The 19,008-nt window shown below is 46.6% G+C and overlaps 1 protein-coding gene across 1 annotated transcript in view; it reads left to right on the forward strand.

Annotated features, from left to right (window-relative positions):
* The first annotated feature begins 340 nt into the window (after nt 1–340).
* CRKL (CRK like proto-oncogene, adaptor protein) overlaps nt 341–19,008 on the forward strand; it is a 31,465-nt gene continuing 12,797 nt past the window's right edge. Inside the window, exons 1-2 of the mRNA XM_036874924.1 lie at nt 341–1,113; nt 11,512–11,977. Of these exons, the coding sequence (XP_036730819.1) occupies nt 803–1,113; nt 11,512–11,977 (777 nt within the window). The 5' untranslated portion in view covers nt 341–802. The remainder of the gene's footprint in view (nt 1,114–11,511; nt 11,978–19,008) is intronic.

Here is a 19,008-nt window from a genome sequence, read left to right on the forward strand (position 1 = left end):
GCTCCGCGACCCCTTAACTTGGCCGTCCCGCTGCGGTCACCCCGGCCCCGCGGGGCCCATCGCCCCCGTCAGCTCACCTATGGGCCGCGCCCCCGGGCGGACCCAGCCTGCACTTCCCGCTTTGTTCCCAGAGCGGGTTCTGGAAGCGCCGTGCGCACCCCGCCCGAGCCGCTTCCAGGCAGCGCCCCCAGCTGCCCGGGAGGGCGCGCGGGGGCGCGCACGAGCGGCGCACGCCCGTCCCGCATGCCCGCGCTCCCGATTGGCCGCGCCGCATGACGTCACCGGGAGGCCCCGGCGGCCGCTGGGAGCCGGCGCCCGCGCGTGCGCAGACGGAGGGCACTGAGCGGAGGGGGAGGTGGCTGGCCGCTTCTCCCGCGTCCGCCATTTTGTTGCTGTGGCTTTTGGGAGCGGGTTGGGCGAAGCGCACCCGGCGGCGCGGCGCTCCCGGGGGTCCGGTGCTTGGCTTGGCCGCGAGGCTCGGTGCGGAGCGGCGGGGGCGCGGGGCCAGCGCGCGCCTGGCCAGGAGTGACCGTAGGGTCCCGGGTGGCCTCTGCCGCTCTTGGCTTCGCCGCCGCGACCCGGCTGGGCCCGCACCCCCGAGCCGGCTCGGTCCGTGAGGCGGCCCCGGAGCAGGCGGGCGGTGCAGAGGATGCTGCGGGCCCGCGGCCGCGAGGAAAGTGCCGGCTCGGCCCAGTAGGCGCGCGGTGAGCCAGAGGCCCGGCCCGGCCCGCAGACAATTCGGGCGGAGCGTCCAGCGCAGGCAGAGCAGCCCCGGCCCGCCCGGCCCAGCGCCCGGCCCGCCATGTCCTCCGCCAGGTTCGACTCCTCGGACCGCTCGGCCTGGTACATGGGGCCCGTGTCTCGCCAGGAGGCGCAGACCCGGCTCCAGGGCCAGCGCCACGGCGTGTTCCTGGTCCGCGATTCGTCCACCTGCCCCGGGGACTACGTACTGTCCGTGTCCGAGAACTCGCGGGTGTCTCACTACATCATCAACTCGCTGCCCAACCGCCGCTTCAAGATCGGGGACCAGGAGTTCGACCACCTGCCGGCCCTGCTGGAGTTCTACAAGATCCACTACCTGGACACCACCACGCTCATCGAGCCGGCGCCCAGGTGCGCGGAGGGCGTGTGCGGGCAGGGGTCGGGGCTGGACCCGTGGCCCCCCTTTCGGAACCGGGTTACTTTTCGGAGGGCATTCCGAACCGAAGGCAGTGTCAGGATCTGGGTCATTGTGAATGAAGGGGTGCGTGCGTCTTAAACGTGTTGAGTTGCGGGTGCCTAGTTGAAAATGGACGCTTTTTGCCTTTCGTTACGTTCTCGGTTTAATTACCCTGCTAAAACAACGTTTTGTTGTTGTTTTTGAAACCTTTTTTGGGCCACGGATTGGGACTCTGAAGCTAGCCTACCCTCCCCCCCGCCAGCACACACGAGTTTGCACACCTTTCAAGGTTTTTGAACTCCAGGTTAAGACCTCCTGGACTGCAGCTTTTGGAACACTGGGCAGATGAAAATGCTTTAGCGTTTAGAAACAAATACCTTTAACTGTGAAATATCAGAACTATATGTTGATACCCTGGTGCCAAGTTTGAAATAATCTGGGCATCTATTTTATAATACATTAATTACAAAAATTGTAAAAGAAGGTGCATTGGCTTCAACGAAGACTTTTTTTTTTTTTAACAGTTTCCCCCCAAGCTGGACCGTCCATAGACTGGAAATCCATTTGGTTAAATTCCAAGGAGGAATGAGGCTAGAATGTTACTAAGGGAATTTTTTGAATGACACTCATCTTAATTCTATCCTACTTGAATTTCAGATGTACTTTTTGTGTTAAGTTTAATGACTTAGTATCTATTTTAAAGTTAACCCAGAGTGACACCGATCATTAGGCATCCTGTTTTCATTTGATTATTTGCCTTAATCAATATTTTGCTAGAGGTTTCTTTTATTTAAATTACGCCAAATTTGAGTTGAAGAGATTGCCTAGAATTTTAAAAGTAAAAGGTATTTCACTGCCCAGTTGATTTCTTAAACATTTGTTTAAAAAGGACAGATTTTTCAGGATGAGATGTTTCTGACTTTACAAATTCTCTGACAGGATGGTACTCTGAGCTCTAAACACTAAAAGCTATTATATTAATTAAGGAGCACCCACTGGACGGCTCAGCGTTGCTTCTGTGGAATAGAGATAGAGAAGGAACAGCGTGACAGTGGAATGACTTTGAGGTTAACTGCAGAACTAAATGGACTTTAAAAACTGGTGAGAAAGTGATTGTAAATCAGAGAGTGTATAACAAAGACCTAGACACCAAAAAGAATCTGACTGGTGAAACCTCCAGGTCCCCGAAGATACTGATGACTGGAGTCAACTTTCAGCACATGTAATTCCAATATAAGGGGTTGGAGAGACTCTTAGAACCCACAGTAATGAGATATTAAATACGTTTAAGTAAAGTATTTTCCTAGCTTGTGGAGGTGAATTATATCATTAATTTCAGGCATTTAGCATAGCATGCTGTGTGCCAGGTGTTGTGCTTACTTTGAGGTGACAGGTACTATAATGCAGCTGTGAGTGAATAACTAGATCCCCTTTTGGGTGGAGAAAAAGGATTGTGCCGCAGCGGCTTCCCGCAGAAACGACCCCAAACTTCCCCTTCAGGCGTCTTCCCAGGTGCCCTTGTAGCTTTGTGAGTGTGGTGCCTGCCCTCACCCCTCTCATCCTCCTTCCCGGGAGCCAGCCCTGCACACCCACGCACACCTGCGGGCCTTTGTTCGACTGCCGGCCCTCCGTGGAGCGCCTCCCTCCACCGGTTCCTCACCTGCGGAAATCCTCCCTGTGGTGCCGGGACCTTTACCTGACCCTCCCCCTCGAGTTCAGCCTTGATTGTTTCTCCTCTGTGCCCTCTGCCCCAGGCATTTTGCTGTAGTTTAGTTTTTCCTTTTCCCTGCTGTCTCCAAGGGCTGTCACAGTGCTGGTTGAATCAGATCCTGGCTGGAATTACTTTGTCACACTGAATCTGGATTGCCTCTCCTGAGGATTTGGTTGATGTGTTACCTACTGTAGGAGACTATGCCAGGCAAGCCTTGGCCAAATGCAGAAATCAGGGCGATGCATTTTCACACCCCAGACAGGATAAATAAAGTGGTTTAGCTTTTTTAGGCCTCAGAACTGAGCTCCTGAAGCCAGAGTTTCATGCCCCTTGGCTAATAGTTCTTTTTGGGGGTCTGTTTTGCTTAGTGAAAGGTCACAACTGTATGACTTCCTCAGAATTCAAGGACTGGTGCTTGTTTTGTACTAGTCTGATCTTTTTTATTGGAATGTTCCTTAACTTTTAATTTTATATATTTATTCAAATATGAGAATTATGTTCAGGAGAATTATGTTTCAGTGATAGGTACTGGGAAAGAGGGGTGACAGACATGCTTTCTCTGTCATGGAACTTAGATTTTAGTGGAGGAGACAGACGGAAAAGTAGAAAAATAAAATACTACAAGATTTGTGAATGCTATGAAGGAAATCAATCTAGGCTGAGAGGATCTAGTAGAAGGGTCTTACCTGAGGTGGGGAGGTCAGAGAAAGCATGTGAAACTGCAGAAGGGAGGAGGAGCAAGGCTTGGGCGAGGAGGGGGAGAGCTTATGCAAAGTTCTGGGTTGGGAAAGACAGCAATGTGATGTGAGTGTGGCTCTGAGATGCAGATCTAGAAGAGTTTGGACAGGTAGTAGTCAAAGGCAGGAAATTGGGTGCCATGGAAGGGGTTTGAAGCCGGGAAGTGACCTGAGGCTGTTACTGCAATCCAGGTCAGAATGATGGTGCCTGATGAGTCGTCCATCCATCCATCATAGAGACATTACGTAGACTGAGTGATGGCTGTGGTTTGAAAATAAGTTGCTGGTGGGAGGGGGGATGATGGGGAAGAGAAAGGAAGAGACAAAGATGACTTGGTATATTTGTAGTTGTCTGTTCTCTGGGTTATCTTATCGTCTTTTGAGTTTGTCTGTGGTATTCATTTCTGTCTTAGATTTTAAATTTAAACACGAAAGGTATGTCAGTGGCTTTTGATTTTTGAATGACCCTAAAGGATTCTTTTTCTGCAGATGGGTGTAACTTTTATATTAAAAATCATTTGATAAACAGAAACCTTGTGGTTTTCATCTCCATTTTATTTGAGTATAAACACTTTTAAGGTTCTGTTTATTAGGTTATAGTTAGTATTCAGGTAGGCACTACTGGTTTTTTTGTTTCTGTTTTAATAGAGGCTATTTCCAGTTTAACAACAGAGTGTTTCAGGTTTCTGAGTGGATTTAGTTTAGCTATGAAATACATTTTCCTACGGTTTAGAAAATTGAAAGTGTGTTTTGCGTAGCTTGCTTTGCTTATAAAATTTTCCAGTTCTAGCTTATGTAGCTATATGGTGGCTGGGAGAAAAATCATGAGAAGTAAAAGTTGAAAAACTGAGGCAAGTTGACCCATAGAGAAAACCCTGTTTTTTAGTCAGCAGACATTGCTCATTGCATGTGCTGGTAATATGGAACTAACGTTGACTTAGCAGTCCCTGTCATGCTCTTGAGGAGCTTCCTGGTTACTGAGACTTTATTTAAAAGGCCAAGTTCATGTCATCTGATACAGACAGTAGCTGTGGGAGGGCGGAGAAAGGATGCGCAGCCTAACCTGAGCATCCCGAGGGGACCCTCCCACGTGTGCCACAGAGGCCACACCATGGGGGACTGGAGGGTACCCCAGGTAGCATGGCCATGCCTCCCCCCACGGCCCCTGTCTGAATATTTAAGGGAACTTTTGGACTTCCGTAATTAGGAGTAGGGGAGAAGGATTAACAGTGATTTTGATTAGCATAGAATTGGACACTGTGGATAAACCTTTGAGTTTCTTCTTACCAATAGTTTAAATCACCTAAGTTCAATTTAGATGGGATCCATAAACGTCATTATGCTGGGAATGGAGTCTCGCCCAGGTGAGAATTGTGTTCCCATGGCACGTAAAGTGCTGATAGCCATTTGCTTTGTGACCTTTCTCTTGTTTAAGACTCAAATTCAGAGAACTTTTTATCTAAGAATTCTGCTCTTGATCTGAACAGTTGGACTAGGTTCTAAGGTGCTAAGGTTCCTTCAGGCTAAAATATTTTAGTTCTTTCTGATAAGTGAAAGGGGGCAGTGGTGATTATCCTGGAGTCGGAGTTAAGATCACAAGGAGTAAGGTGGGACCACCAGGCATGTGCAGCTGGTCGGGAACGACAGCCAAGTGTGAGTTCTGCAGTGGTGAGGCGAAGAGGCTTGGACAGCAAACCAGGTGGCACACGGGATCTCCTTGTCTGTGGAACAGATTTAACCCAGGTTTAGGGGAAATGCTTCCCTGTGTCTTGGGCATTTTAATTTTAGCAGGAATTTCAATATATTGAGGCTTACTGTATCCCAAAGCCCAATGCTAGACTCAAGTCATATAATGGAAGTAAACCACGGCCCTAGCTTTTGAGAAGCTCAGTATACTGAACAAATGAAAATAGAATACCATGGAAGCTTAAAAGCAAGGATGGTCAACTAAAGGGTCAGGCAGGGCCTGAAAGGGAAGGTGCTCTATGAACTGGTTCTTTTTTTTTTTTTTTTTTAAACATCTTTATTGAAGTATAATTGCTTTACAATGTTGTGTTAGTTTCTGCTATATAACAGAGTTAATCAGCTATATGTATACATATATCTCCATATCCCCTCCCTCTTGTGTCTCCCTCCTTCCCTCCCTATCCCACCACTCTAGGTGGTCACAAAGCACCAAGCTGATCTCCCTGTGCTATGTGGCTGCTTCCCACTAGCTATCTGTTTTACATTTGGTAGTGTATATACGTCAACGCTACTCTCTCCCTTCGTCCCAGCTTACCCTTCACCCTCCCCATGTCCTCAAGTCCATTCTGTACATCTGCATCTTTATTCCTTTTCTGCCCCTAGGTTCATTAGAACCTTTTTTTTTTTTTTTTTAGATTCCATATATATGTGTTAGCATACGGTATTTGTTTTTCTCTTTCTGACTTCACATGAACTGGTTCTTGAAGGATGAGAACAAGTGTATGAGGTAGAAGAGATGCTGGGAAAGGCACAGGTGTGGTTCGCGTGAGTGAGGGGCCACGAGCTAGGAAGTTAAGAATGCTGAACTGTGAAGGGCCTCTGTGCTTTGTACATGAGTTTAGCAGTGGGAGCCCTCTAAAGTTTTTAAGAAGAGAACTGTCATGGTCAGTTTTATTTTTTAGAAACTGGTGTGGGTGGGGTGGTGAAAGTCTGGAGTGTGGGGTTAATTAAGGGCTGTTACAGGGGAAGGGATTGTGAGAAGCTGAACTGAGATCTCGTGTGTTGGGAATATAAGGTGGAAGCCGACGACAGCCGTCGCTGGGCAGTTGCCTGTAGGTGAGTGGAGAGCTGTGGCTTCAGGGATGATTGAATGGTGCCTCTGAGAGAATGGAGAGGAGGGATGGGGGGAGGGGGTCGATGGTTTTCAACAGGGAAGCCAGGCGGGGTTCAGCAATCTGATGGGTTTGTTAACGAGAAGAGGGTTGGGGGCCAAATATACAGATTTGGGTCTAAGCTTTGGTGGAATCCGCAGAATGAGCAGAGGCAGAGAAGCTGTGGATGGAGGTGCAGAGGCAGGCGCCGCCGATGGAGAGCCATTGGTGAAGGTGCTGCGAAGCCAGGGATGGAGGGAGAGTCCTCCGTGCTCAGGGCCACCTAGGGGTAAGAAGCGCCGGAAGCACTTTGAGCAGACGGGTACTTAGCCAGTCTTCTTGGAATTGATTCTTTTACCATCTGTTTTGTTTTCCAACTTTTTATTGTGAAATCTTTCATACATACACAAGAGTATGTGTATACATGTATATAATAAGGAAAATCTTCCATATCCATGTTACCCCCTTTAAAAACTAGAACAGGACCTTTGAAACTCTCTCCTGCCAGAAGTTGATTGTATTGCTTCCTTAACAGGAATAAGGTGATTGTAAGCATAGAAGGCATTAAAGCTGAAGTTTAAAGAAAATGTTTTATCTGTGCTTTATAGACGCAGCTGAGAATGCTTTTAACCAAAGTAGGAGGGAGATTCATTGTCATTCGATGAGGAGTGTCTTCTCTTCCAGAGCTGGCGAGAGAGGGAGAGGGAGAAGAAGAAGCATGGGTCTGGTGTGCTTGATGGGCTTGGGAAACTGTGTGTGTGCTGGATGCTATTTACAGTCCTGATGAAGGAACAAATTGCGAAACAATTGAGAAACAATGAGTTGTTCCAGTTTTATGTTTCCTATTTCTTTGGGCAGTGGGGTCTAATATGTTAAGTATTTCTGACCTGTCATCATCATGCTTTCATCTCCGCAGTGGGACTAATGTGTAATTTGCAGGGGATTTTGATGAATACACGAGTTTGAGAAAATGGGGAGTGGAGGGCTTTGAATTTGTCAGGGGTGTGGCTGGGAGGTTGATTTCCTGTCATATTTAGGGATGTCTGTGTGTGTGCCGAATCAGGAAAGGAGCCCCAGGTCACTGTAGCAGTGAAGTGGTGGAGAAAGTGTAAGCTGTCCTCCCTCTTGTCAGGTCTGCACGAGCACCCTCCCCAGCTCCGCCTCGGCTGTCTAGACCAGGCCTCAGTGAGCTCACGGTGAAGGGCTAGCTGGTCAGCACTTTAAGCTTTGTGGGCCCTGTTGTCCCCTTCGCAGCCACTCAGCTCCGCCCTCGTACTGTGGAAGCAGCCACAGACAGCCCGTGAGCGCACGGGCCTGGCTGGGTTCTATTCAGACCTTATTTGTAAAACCAGCTGGTGGGCCGGTGGCCTGCAGGCCATAGTTTGTGGACCCCTTGGCCAGACTTACAGATAGTTTTTGTATAGTGTACTGGAGCTGAGAACGGTCATTACTTTTTTAAGAGTTATATGAAAAGAAGACTATCTGACAAAGGCCATATGTAGCCAGCAAGCCTCAAATGTGTGCTGGCCAGCCCGCTCCTGGCCTTGCTTGTGGGAACCAGCCAGCCCCGCGAGCTGTGGGGAAGCTGGGAAGGGAGCGTTTGAACCCTTGGGCCTCTAAGTCTTCTGATGTAGAATCAGAATGTGTAAGCCTGTCTAACGCGAAATCTTTCAGCTTTAAAGGGGGCTAGTCTTTGGCTTTTTCTGCACCCTCCCCTTGCCTGTTCTGACCCTTAGCAGAACTTGACCCCGTCAGCTTCTGTGGGACACATGAATGACACTTGGTGCTCTCATTTGCCTTCCAGTCTCTGTCACTACTAAGTTTGCAGTCTTTTGAGAGCAGAAACTCGGTTTTTTTTTTTTTTTAATTAATTTATTTATTTATTTTTGGCTGTGTTGGGTCTTCGTTTCTGAGCGAGGGCTTTCTCTAGTTGCGGCAAGTGGGGGCCACTCTTCATCACGGTGCGCAGGCCTCTCACTATCGCGGCCTCTCTTGTTGCGGAGCACAAGCTCCAGACGCGCAGGCTCAGTTTTTGTGGCTCACGGGCCTAGTTGCTCCGCGGCATGTGGGATCTTCCCAGACCAGGGCTCGAACCCGTGTCCCCTGCATTGGCAGGCAGACTCTCAACCACTGCGCCACCAGGGAAGCCCCCAGAAACTTGGTTTTAATTCATTGTTTGTCCCCCAAGTTCGTAGCACATAATAAGGCCAGTGGGTACCTGGGTAAATGGATGTCATTAGTGTTAATCCCTACTGAAGCTGTACTAGTGTTCTTACGGTCTGTGGAACTGCTTTTAACTTTTAACTGTATAAACAGTAAAATAACCCTTGGAGGAGTCTGCAGTGGAACCAAGTGTGCTCTTGGTGAAGTATCTGAGATTTGTATAGTGTGACCCAAACTCTCACAGAATCTCCGTGGCCCTTGAGTTAGGATCAGGAGTGTACTTTCAGGGATGGGGGGTGAGGAGCTGATGGGGTGCTTAGTGCCGGTCAGGAACTGTTGTGGGTGTTTCACACACAGCGTTAATTCTCAGACACCTGAGAGACCCACGGGTTGTCCCTGCGGCTGATGAGCTGAGAGGCTGTGAGTGAGGACACTGCCTTGTGCAAATCCAAGTGGAAAGCATTGTACCTCCCAGGATTGCTGTGTCAGATTTACTGTCTGCCAAGACTGCAGGTAGTCCCCGATGGAGGTATAAGTGTCAGCCTTTTCTTTGTTTTGCTGTTCCTGCTCACTCTTTTTTAGATATACTGATAGTAAGCAGTTTGCCCCTTTGTTGTCAGGTTGTTAATAAGTAACAAGGCCTTTGAGGTTTTAAGTCACTCTTCTAACCACCAAGGTATCCTGACTACTGTGAAGCTAGTCATTTACATTAAAAAGATGTAAGTTTTGACAAATTACAAAGACTTTTGGAGAGTAGTGTGGCAAAATGTACCGAGGGCCGTGAAAACATTCCTATTCTTTAATCCAGGAATCTAGGCTTTACAAGAAATACAGTGCAGGGAAATTAAATTCAAAAGAGTGTGTGAAGATGGTAATAGAGAGAAAGAAGAACCATTCAGAAACACAGGGATGCTTGTTTGCAGCAGGCTCACAGAATGAAGCAAGAGCAGTATAGTGGGGAAACGCAGAAAAGCTGCCCCTGGCATGTGTACGTGGGACTCTTTTTTTTTTTTTTAATAAATAAATTTATTTATTTATTTATTTTTGGCTGCATTGGGTCTTCGTTGCTGCGCGCAGGCTTTCTCTAGTTGCGGCAAGCGAGATTCTCATTGCGGTGGCTTCTCTTGTTGCGGAGCACAGGCTCTAGGCGCAGACTTCAGTAGTTGTGGCACACGGGCTCAGTAGTTGTGGCTCACGGGCTTAGTTGCTTCGTGACATGTGGGATCTTCCTGGACCAGGGCTCGAACTCTTTTCCCCTGCATTGGCAGGCAGATTCTTAACCACTGCGCCACCAGGGAAGTCCTGTATGTGGGACTCTTAAGAAAGAAAGCCATAAAGTGGGCAGGCAGATGGGAGGGAGGGAGGAGGGAAGGAGAACTGTAGCTACCTTGGGGCAGGAACTGTGGGATTTTTTTCTCTTTTGTTTTCCTTTTTTCTGCTGAATGTTGTAACATGGTAACACTTTTTTAAAAAGAAACTTTTTTTTTTAATTAAAGTGCTTCAACTTAGGAGATCATGTTGTTATGTGAAACAACTTTTTAGGTCATTAATTGGGGGAAAAAGAGGGAATGGCCATGATCTACTGGAAGATAAAACAATTGTAGTCCGGGGTTAGGCAGGCATAGGCCCTATCCCAGCGTTCTCCCTCGGGCTGCTCCAGAACCAGCCTTGGTGATGACTCTGCAGGCGTCACCCTCTAAAGAGGTGGAGACTCTGGGTGAAGTTACTCTGGTGTAGATTCTGTGCTTCAAAAAAGTTAAGGGGAGGAAATGCTAACAGCAAAATAGGTTTTCCCAAAACTTCATGTATTCGCAACTTTCCAGAACACTTCTTAGGTGAAGAGAGACCTCTATACTTCTCTTGCAGAAGGGGCATTCCAGGTGGGGTGTTGCTGAAGAGAAGGGACAGTGCTTTTCTTTTTCCTTCTTTTTTTTTTTTTTTTTAATTAATTAATTTATTTATTTTTGGCTGTGTTGTGTCTTTGTTGCTGTGCACATGGGCTTTCCCTAGTTGCAGCGAGCGGGGGCTACTCTTCGTTGCGGTGCACAGGCTTCTCATTGCGGTGGCTTCGCGGAGCACGGGCTCTAGGCGCGCAGGCTCAGTAGTTGTGGCGCATGGACTTAGTTGCTCCACAGCACGTGGGATCTTCCTGGACCAGGGCTCGAACCTGTGTCTCCTGCATTGGCAGGCGGATTCTTAACCACTGTGCCACCAGGGAAGCCCGGGACGGTGCCTTTCTAACCGACTCTAGGTGGTTCCAGGTGTGCGAGCCAGACTCACAGGGGAGCTCCAAGAGCGGGTGGCCGGGGGTGTGATGCTTAGGTGAGAGCTCTTGCGTCTGAGCTTTTCCGTGAAAATTTTCACGTTTTCATTTTGAGGCTCAGATGATGATTCCTGTACAAGATGCAGTATGGGTTGTTTTTTAAAAAAATTATAATGCAAGTATATACTCCCTTTCCTGGTTTTTATATTTTGAGGGGCACAGAGGCCTTTGTCATCTCTCTGGGTGCCCGGGGAAGTGTGCAGGGTGCACGCCCTAGATTAGGACCAGAAGGAAGAGTGTGTGGTGGTTGTGATGGGCCTAAGGAAGGAAGCAGCTGAACTCACAGGGGATTTAAAAATAATTTAAAAAATTCAGACCAGGTATCTGTATGTGTAAACAAAAGCTTTCTGTGAAACAGAGATATGTGGGAGGGGTGCTATGCACCTAACGTTAATATTCAGGATATTAACTTCGATTGCATTACAAACTACAGAGGATAAAACAGTGTGACAGGACGTTCTTAATGTCTGAGAATATGGAGAGGGAAATAATTTGTTATAGAGTTAATTGGTTTATTTTAAAAGTTTGACAAACACTGGTATAGAGTAAGATTTTTCTCTTAATTTTCTCTCTCTCTGAAGGTATCCGAGCCCACCAATGGGATCTGTATCAGCACCCAGCCTGCCTACAGCAGAAGAAAATCTGGAATATGTACGAACTCTCTATGATTTTCCTGGGAATGATGCCGAAGACCTGCCCTTTAAAAAGGGTGAGATCCTGGTGATAATAGAGAAGCCAGAAGAACAGTGGTGGAGTGCCCGGAACAAGGATGGCCGGGTGGGGATGATTCCCGTCCCTTATGTGGAAAAGCTTGTGAGGTCCTCGCCACATGGAAAGCATGGGAATAGGAATTCCAACAGTTACGGGATCCCAGAACCTGCTCACGCGTATGCTCAGCCTCAGACCACGGCTCCTCTGCCTGCAGTTTCCAGCACTCCTGGGGCAGCGGTCAGCCCTTTGCCATCCACACAGAATGGACCTGTCTTTGCAAAAGCAATTCAGAAAAGAGTGCCCTGTGCTTATGACAAGACCGCCCTGGCATTAGAGGTAAAATCTATTAAGGCTGGTTCTTTGGGTCCTTTGACACTCAGTTTTCGTTTTCTTTGGCTGTGGCTTGCGGGGATCTCAGTTCCGCGACCAGGAATTGAACCCGTGCCCTAGGCAGTGGAAGCACGGAGTCCTAACCACTGAACTGCCAGGGAATTCCCTAAAAATGCAGATTTTTAGAAGAATGGTCGCATATATTTTTGTGTGTTATTTTTTTACTGATGTATAAATTTATATAAATTACGTAAGTGAGGTGGGCCCTAAGTATTATTATATTAGAATATGGGATTTGGTACCACAGTTCCCAGCTCTTTCATTTATTGATAACTTATGAAAATGGTTTGTGAATCACACACTGCAATGTAAGTATCATTATAATATGAGTACGGTTTTATACTCTTCCTTAGTATCATTACATCACATGTGTGTTAGAGAAACTGAGATTAAGTTATTGCTTGTTCCGTGTGTGTTCACCCCGCGGTCACAGTAGGGCAGTGTTGGGAGGCAGCCCAGGTGCATGGCAGGAGGATGAAGTCATGGGGCCTGTTGCTTCAGAGCAGCCTGCCCTCAGGTTCAAAGGGAGCTGTGATTTTTGTGTGTTTTTTTTCACTGGTTATCCTCAGGTTTTTTTGGACCAAGAGTAATACCCAAGTGAACTACACCTGGAGGTTTGGTTCAGAGTCTGAGGTTACTTCTCCCTCTCACGTTGGCTCTAAGGAAAGAGCATCTGAGGCGGGGGCCGGGGCTGGGGAGGACCTGGTGCTTTTATACTTCGCAGTGGAAGAACAGGAAGGGAACGAGAAGAGGCTCCTTCCACAGATGGAGGCCTGGCTGAGTCGGCCTGCTGGCCTTCTCATCCCCACACAGACCTGCCCCTGCACGGTACACACCTCAGCACCCTAAAATAACTTGGGGTGTTCTGGGTTCTAAATACCTTCCAGTTTACTTAGTGGTTTCAGGCTCTGGGAGCACTTCCACATCTCTGGTCTCCTCATGAGAGTGGGGAGCTAGGATTTAGAGTTGTGTTATGCAGCTGACGGTTGGCACACCAGGGTGAGATCCTGGGGGTCCAGGCTCCCAGTCAGAATTCCAAGCCCCGTTAAGGAAGTCAGGAAGTGAGTTCTTACCTGAGCCAGGATTTAAAGCCTCACTCCCTTTAGGACGCCTGTGTGTTGACTTCTGGCTCTAAGATGTACAGTTTAGAAACCCCTGTCTCCCATGTGTGTTCTTTGGAGTGTGCACAGGGGGTTGTAGAGGGGATCACTCAGAGCTTGGGGAGTGGATACATAGGTGAGTGCCTTAGGGAGGCCGGGGTGAGGAGAAGGAGCCTGGTTCGTGAAGCATATTTGAAGATAACCCATCTTCTCGGCTGTTAACACTGCTTTTCTAGTCTCAGGCCCCGGAGACGGGTCTTCACACCCGAGCCTCCTCGTGACACCAGACCAGCCGTGTCAGCCTTGTGAAAGGCTGCCTTAGGTGATTAGAGTGTTAGTGGACCCAAGAAATAGACCTTTGCCAAATTCCACTTCATGGTATTTCCTGTGCTGTGTGTTTAAATGAGACTTTCAGCTATGCCATAAATAAGTATTTCTGTGAATTATGTTATCTTCTAAAACTGATGCCTGTCGGATCTTGTTAAAAACAGTCCCCTCTTGGGACTGTTGCAATTAGGTTACCAGGAAAAGTATTAAAATTAAAATAAGAAAGGTGAGACAAGTAGGACAAAATGTGCCAGTAATTGAAGCTTCGTTATTCCCCTTGAGATGGTGTTACAAAGTGAGGAAGGTTCAGGTGAACTTTACTTCCTGAGTTCACAAGGTTTTTTCATAAAACTTGAGTTTTGAAAGAACAGTCCTGCACGTGAAGAGATATTTTAAGAGAGGTCTTTGTTTAGACACTTGCTCTCTTGCTCACCTCTTTTCAGGAAGCGAGTTGATCCTTGGGATTTGGTTTGAAAGGGGAGCCTCCCGTGCCCTTGGTGGAGCAGGGCTGGAAGGGCTCCTGGGAAGCAGGGGTGTTCTCAGGTGGTGGGGAGTGGCGAAGGCCTTTCCAAAGGTAGATCGTTGGCAGAAGAGAATGTTTGGAGCAAGGGTGCTGTGGTCATTACAAAATAACCTGCAGTCCAAGTTGTGTCCTCTGACACAGCGGCCCGCATTCGAGTCCCAGCTGTTCCTGGTGTGATCTTGCGCACGTTTCTCAAATTCTCTAAGTCTAAAAGGCACCCTGGCTCTGAGAGTTGATGTATGTTTGTTAATCATCCATTCATGCATCCAACCTGTGAGGGGTGCCTTGTAGGGTCCTCCACCAAAGAGCTTGCCACCTAATGAAAGATTAGAGGCAGAAAGCAGCAGTGTGGTAAGTGATCTGATAGCACAGAGTAGGTGGGAGCAGAGATGGAGGTAGGAGATGGGAATGTGGGTGGGTGTTGGTCCGGGAAGGCTTCCTGCAGGAGGTGACCCTTGAACCGAGTTTTGAAGGATGACTAGAAGTTAGCTGGGTGAAGTGGGAGGAGGCATTCCCGGCAGAAGGAAGAGCTTGCTGGAACAAGAGAACACCACTGTGTAGCTGCAGGTCATTGAGAGTGTTGGGTGTGTTGGGCAAAAGACAAAAGCTTGGACGCGAGCTGTGACCATATCAGCAGAGAGCTAAGCTGAGGAGGTGAACAATTTTCTTGTGGTCTTCACTGAGGCATGAAATCGCTGTTTTCTCACAACTGTTAGAGGTTCTGAAGTTTGCGGGTGGGCAGTTTACCTTTTTATTGATTGATTTTTAAGTAACTTAGAGCATGTGCTTGAGTCTCCCTATAATACAAGTCTCCCATACTCATATTCCAGTATACTTTCCTGACTAGAAAAGGGCAGAAATTTGTTAGCACCTTCAGAGTTGTACTTAGCTCTGGGCACGCACAGCCAGGAGTCTGAATGGAGCCTCATGGAGCAGTGCCCTGTGGTGTGGGCTAAGGGAACGGTGGTGAATTGGGGTAGGGGCTGCAGGTGAGGTGTGGAGGGAGTGGGGATGGGTCGATGGAGTCAAGGAGGGCAAGTGGGGTGGTCCTTAGCTCTGTCTTTCTGATTCCTCAGCTCCTACCTCAGCCTCACCATGGACACCTCCAAAAACATTCCCTTCTTCAGCAGAGGTTTCCTGAGTGCCTGGATGTGGCTACAGGAGTGGGGAGTGCAGCGGCGAGCAACGCAGAGGGCCCGTCTTTGTGGAGCCTGGGACACAGTCTCATGACATGGTCTCTGCTCCCACCAGGGAGAAACCAGCCGCCTCATCCCTGTCCTGTACCTGCCTCGCTCAGTGTGGGCCCCTGCAGTTGTCCCTCTTGAGGTTTTTGATCGTTGGTTTTGGTTTTTTCGGCCTTACCCACCTGTATGCTTCTGGTCTTTTAAAATCCTGATTACATCATGTAGCATGTTGATCACCCCCTTGGTTTCATGTTATCTGCAAATTTCATAAATGCACGATCCAGATCCTTCTCTGCAGCCTCTCCTGATCCATGTCTGATATCTAAAAAAGGACAGTGAGGTTGGTCTGGTGTGACTTGTTCCTGACTGAGCCCATGCTGCCTTCCGGAGACCCCATTTCCCATTCTAAATGCTCATAAACCATCTGTCTGCTAATTGCATCCAGAATTTTGTCCAGGTTTGATCTCAGGCTCACCTTTTGTGTTTCATAGAATTTGCCATCATCCCTGTTAGAACAAAAACCAAGAGACTTGACCCTTCATAAGCCTGCGAGTGTTCTGTGATGTAATTCTCTGTGGCAGATGACCAGCAGTGGACTGGTCCTGTTTACCGGTGTGTTTGGTCAGCACTTGGATATCTGTTCTTATCAGCATGAGGCCATCCTTTCATCTGTGGTGCATGTTTTTTCTGTGAGCTCACCAGCATGCTCAAGAAACCTGCTCTTCACTCCCATTGGGGTCATCTGCGATTGTATTGTTTACATTTCTTGGGTTGTCTACTCCCCATTTTGAAAACCCCTAGACATTGAGTTGCATCTGGTCTCAATCTTTTGAATTGACCTTCCTAAGACCTATGGTACTACTTCCTTCACTGACTGGCCTAGAATTCCCAGATTTCTGCTTCCACCAGTTGGTTTTGCTTCATTGGTTAGAATTAAGTGTTTGCATTAGCAGTTTCTTCATCGCTGCTTCTACTTACTGAGAGGAAGTTATCTACAAAGCAAATCTAGGTTTTCTCAGTGCTGATTGTGTTCTTCTGCTCTCCGGGATCAGCTGTGAGTTCCTGTGGCTGGAACTCTATGCCCACAGTGATGTCTGGTCTGCATGTGGAGGTCTGTAAGGGTCATGCCTCCCAGCGTGAGGGGGCTGCTCTGTCTCAGCGATTCCCCTCCTCACCAAGGCTTGTCAGAGATGCCCACAAGCTCACACACACCTTCTTAAGGACTTTCATCAGGGCTGCCGGGCTCCTTCTCCATCCTTCTGTCGTTGACATGTCACTTGTCCTTAACAGCATCCAGTTTTAGGAATTCTGTGCCTAAGGTAACATTTTTTTTCCTAGCATATCATATTCTCATTGGATTGTGAATTAGAGAATATTCTTAAAAGGGTTTTGTTCCTCTTTCTTCCTATGTAAATTGAGTGAGAGTACTGTGAAATTGGGGCCCTAGTGTGGTTCAGACAAAGCCAGTCCCAGCCTGGTCATTAAGCTAACCTCAGTTTTCCATACGTGGTAATAGCTATTGTGTAAGGAGAACCATCAGCTAGGGGCTTCACAGAGAATATTTTAGTTGATCCTCATAGCTGCCCCATTTTATGCACTTAGAACTTGAGGTTTGTTTAATTTGTTGACAGTCTCATAGTTGGTATGTGGTAGAGCTAGAACTCAGCCCACACAGTCTTTCTTTAAACAGCTTTATTGAGATAAAATTCACATATCATACAATTTACCCATTTAAAGTATACAACTCAGTGGTCTTTGTCATGTTAAATTATTCATTTTTAAAAAATTGTGATGAAATGTGCATAACAGAATTTGCCCTTTTTAAGTGTACAATTCAGTGGCATTAATTGCATTCACAGTGTTGTGCAGTCATCAGCACTGTTTCCAAAACTTTTTCCTCACCCCAAACTATAACCATTAAGCAGTAACTCCCCACCCTCCTCTCCTGAGGCCCTGGTAATCTCTAGTCTACCTTCTATCTGTATGAATTTGCCTATTCTAGATACCTCATATAGTAAATGGAATCATAAAGTATTTGTCCTTTGGATTGGGCTTATTTCACAGAGCATAATGTTTTAAGGTTCATCCATGTTATAGCGAGTATCTTCATTCTTATTATAGCTAAATAAAATTCCATTGTATGGATAGACCACATTTTGTTTATCCATTCGTTAGGTAATGGTCATTAGAGTTATTTCCACCTTTTGGTTATTGAAGATAGTGTTACGAACATTTATCTACACGTTTTTGTTTGAATACCTGTTTTCAGTTCTCTAGGGTATATGCCTAACAGTGGAATTGCTGGGTAGCTCTTTGTTTAACTTTTGAGGCCAACTAAACTGTTTCCACAGTGGCTGCACCATTTTACAATCCCACAAGCAATCCACAGTTCTCCACATCCTCATCAACACCTGTTATTTTCCTTCTTTTTAAAATTTATAGCCATCCTACTGGCTATAAAGTGGCATCTTGTGGTTTTGATTTGCACTTCTGTAATTACTAATTATGTTAAGTGTCTTTTCCTGTGCCTCTTGGCCATTTTTATATCTTCTTTAGGAAAATGTTCAAGAGCTTTGCCCATTTTTAAATTGGGTTGTTTGGTTTTTGTTGTTGAGTTTTAGGAGTTTTTCATATATTTTGGATATTAAACTCTTATCAGAGGTATGATTTTTAAATACTTTTTTCCCGTTCTGTAGGTTGTCTTTGTACTTTCTTGTCAGTGTACTTTAATGCACTTTGTTGATTTTGATGAAGTCCATCTTATCTATTTTATCTTTTGCTGCTTGTGCTTTTGATGTCATATCTGAGAATCCATTGCCAAATTCAGGGTCATGAAGATTTACCCCCATGTTTTCTTCTAAGAGTTTTATGGTTTTAGCTTTTACATTCAGGTCATGTATCCATTTTGAGTTAATTTTTGTATATGGATTGACGTGGGCATCCAAATTCTTTCTTTGCAAGTAGAAAATCCAGTCGTAGCAGTACCATTTGTTGGAGAAATTGTTCTTTCCCCATTGAATGGACTAGGCACCCTTTTCAAAAATCAGCTGGCCAGGGAATTCCCTGGTGGTCCAGTGGTTAGGACTTTGTGCTTCCATTGCAGGGGGCATGGATTCGATCTCTGGTCGGAGAAGTAAGATCCCACAAGCCGCAAGACATGGCAAAAAATCATAATAATCAGTTGGCCAGAGATGTATGAGTTTATTTATGAACTCTCAGTTCTATTCCATCAATCCATATGTCTGTGTGCCAAGACCACACTGTTTTGATTTCCATAGCTTTGTGTAGTGGGTTTGAAGTCAGGAAGTATGAGTCCTCCAACTTTGTTCTACTTTTTCAAGATTGTTTTGGCTATTCAGCATGCCTTGCAGTTCTGTATGAATTTGAGGATCAGCCTTTCCATTTCTGGGGTGGGGGGAGCTGTTAGAATTTTGATAGGAATTGTGTTGAATTTGTAGATCACTTTGGGTAGTGTTGACATCTTGAAAATATTGTCTTTCTATCCACGAACACTGGATGTCTTTCCATTTATTTAAGTCTTCTTTAATTTCTTTTAGCAGTGTTTTGTAATTTTTGGTGTACAAGTCTATCACCTTGGTTAAATTTATTCCTAGTTACTTTATTCTTTTAGATGCTATCGTAAATGGAATTGCATTCTGGTTTTTTTTTGGCTGCGCCACGCAGCTTGCAGGATCTCAGTTTCCAACAGGGATTGAATCTGGCATGACAGTGAAAGTGCTGAGTCCTAACCACTGGACCACCAGGGAGTTCCCTGGAATTACATTCTTATTTGCTCACTGCTGGTGTATAGAAACACAACTGATACTGTGTGTTGATCTTGTA

The sequence above is a fragment of the Balaenoptera musculus genome, chromosome 14 (assembly GCF_009873245.2).
Source record: "Balaenoptera musculus isolate JJ_BM4_2016_0621 chromosome 14, mBalMus1.pri.v3, whole genome shotgun sequence".
NCBI lineage: Eukaryota > Metazoa > Chordata > Mammalia > Artiodactyla > Balaenopteridae > Balaenoptera > Balaenoptera musculus.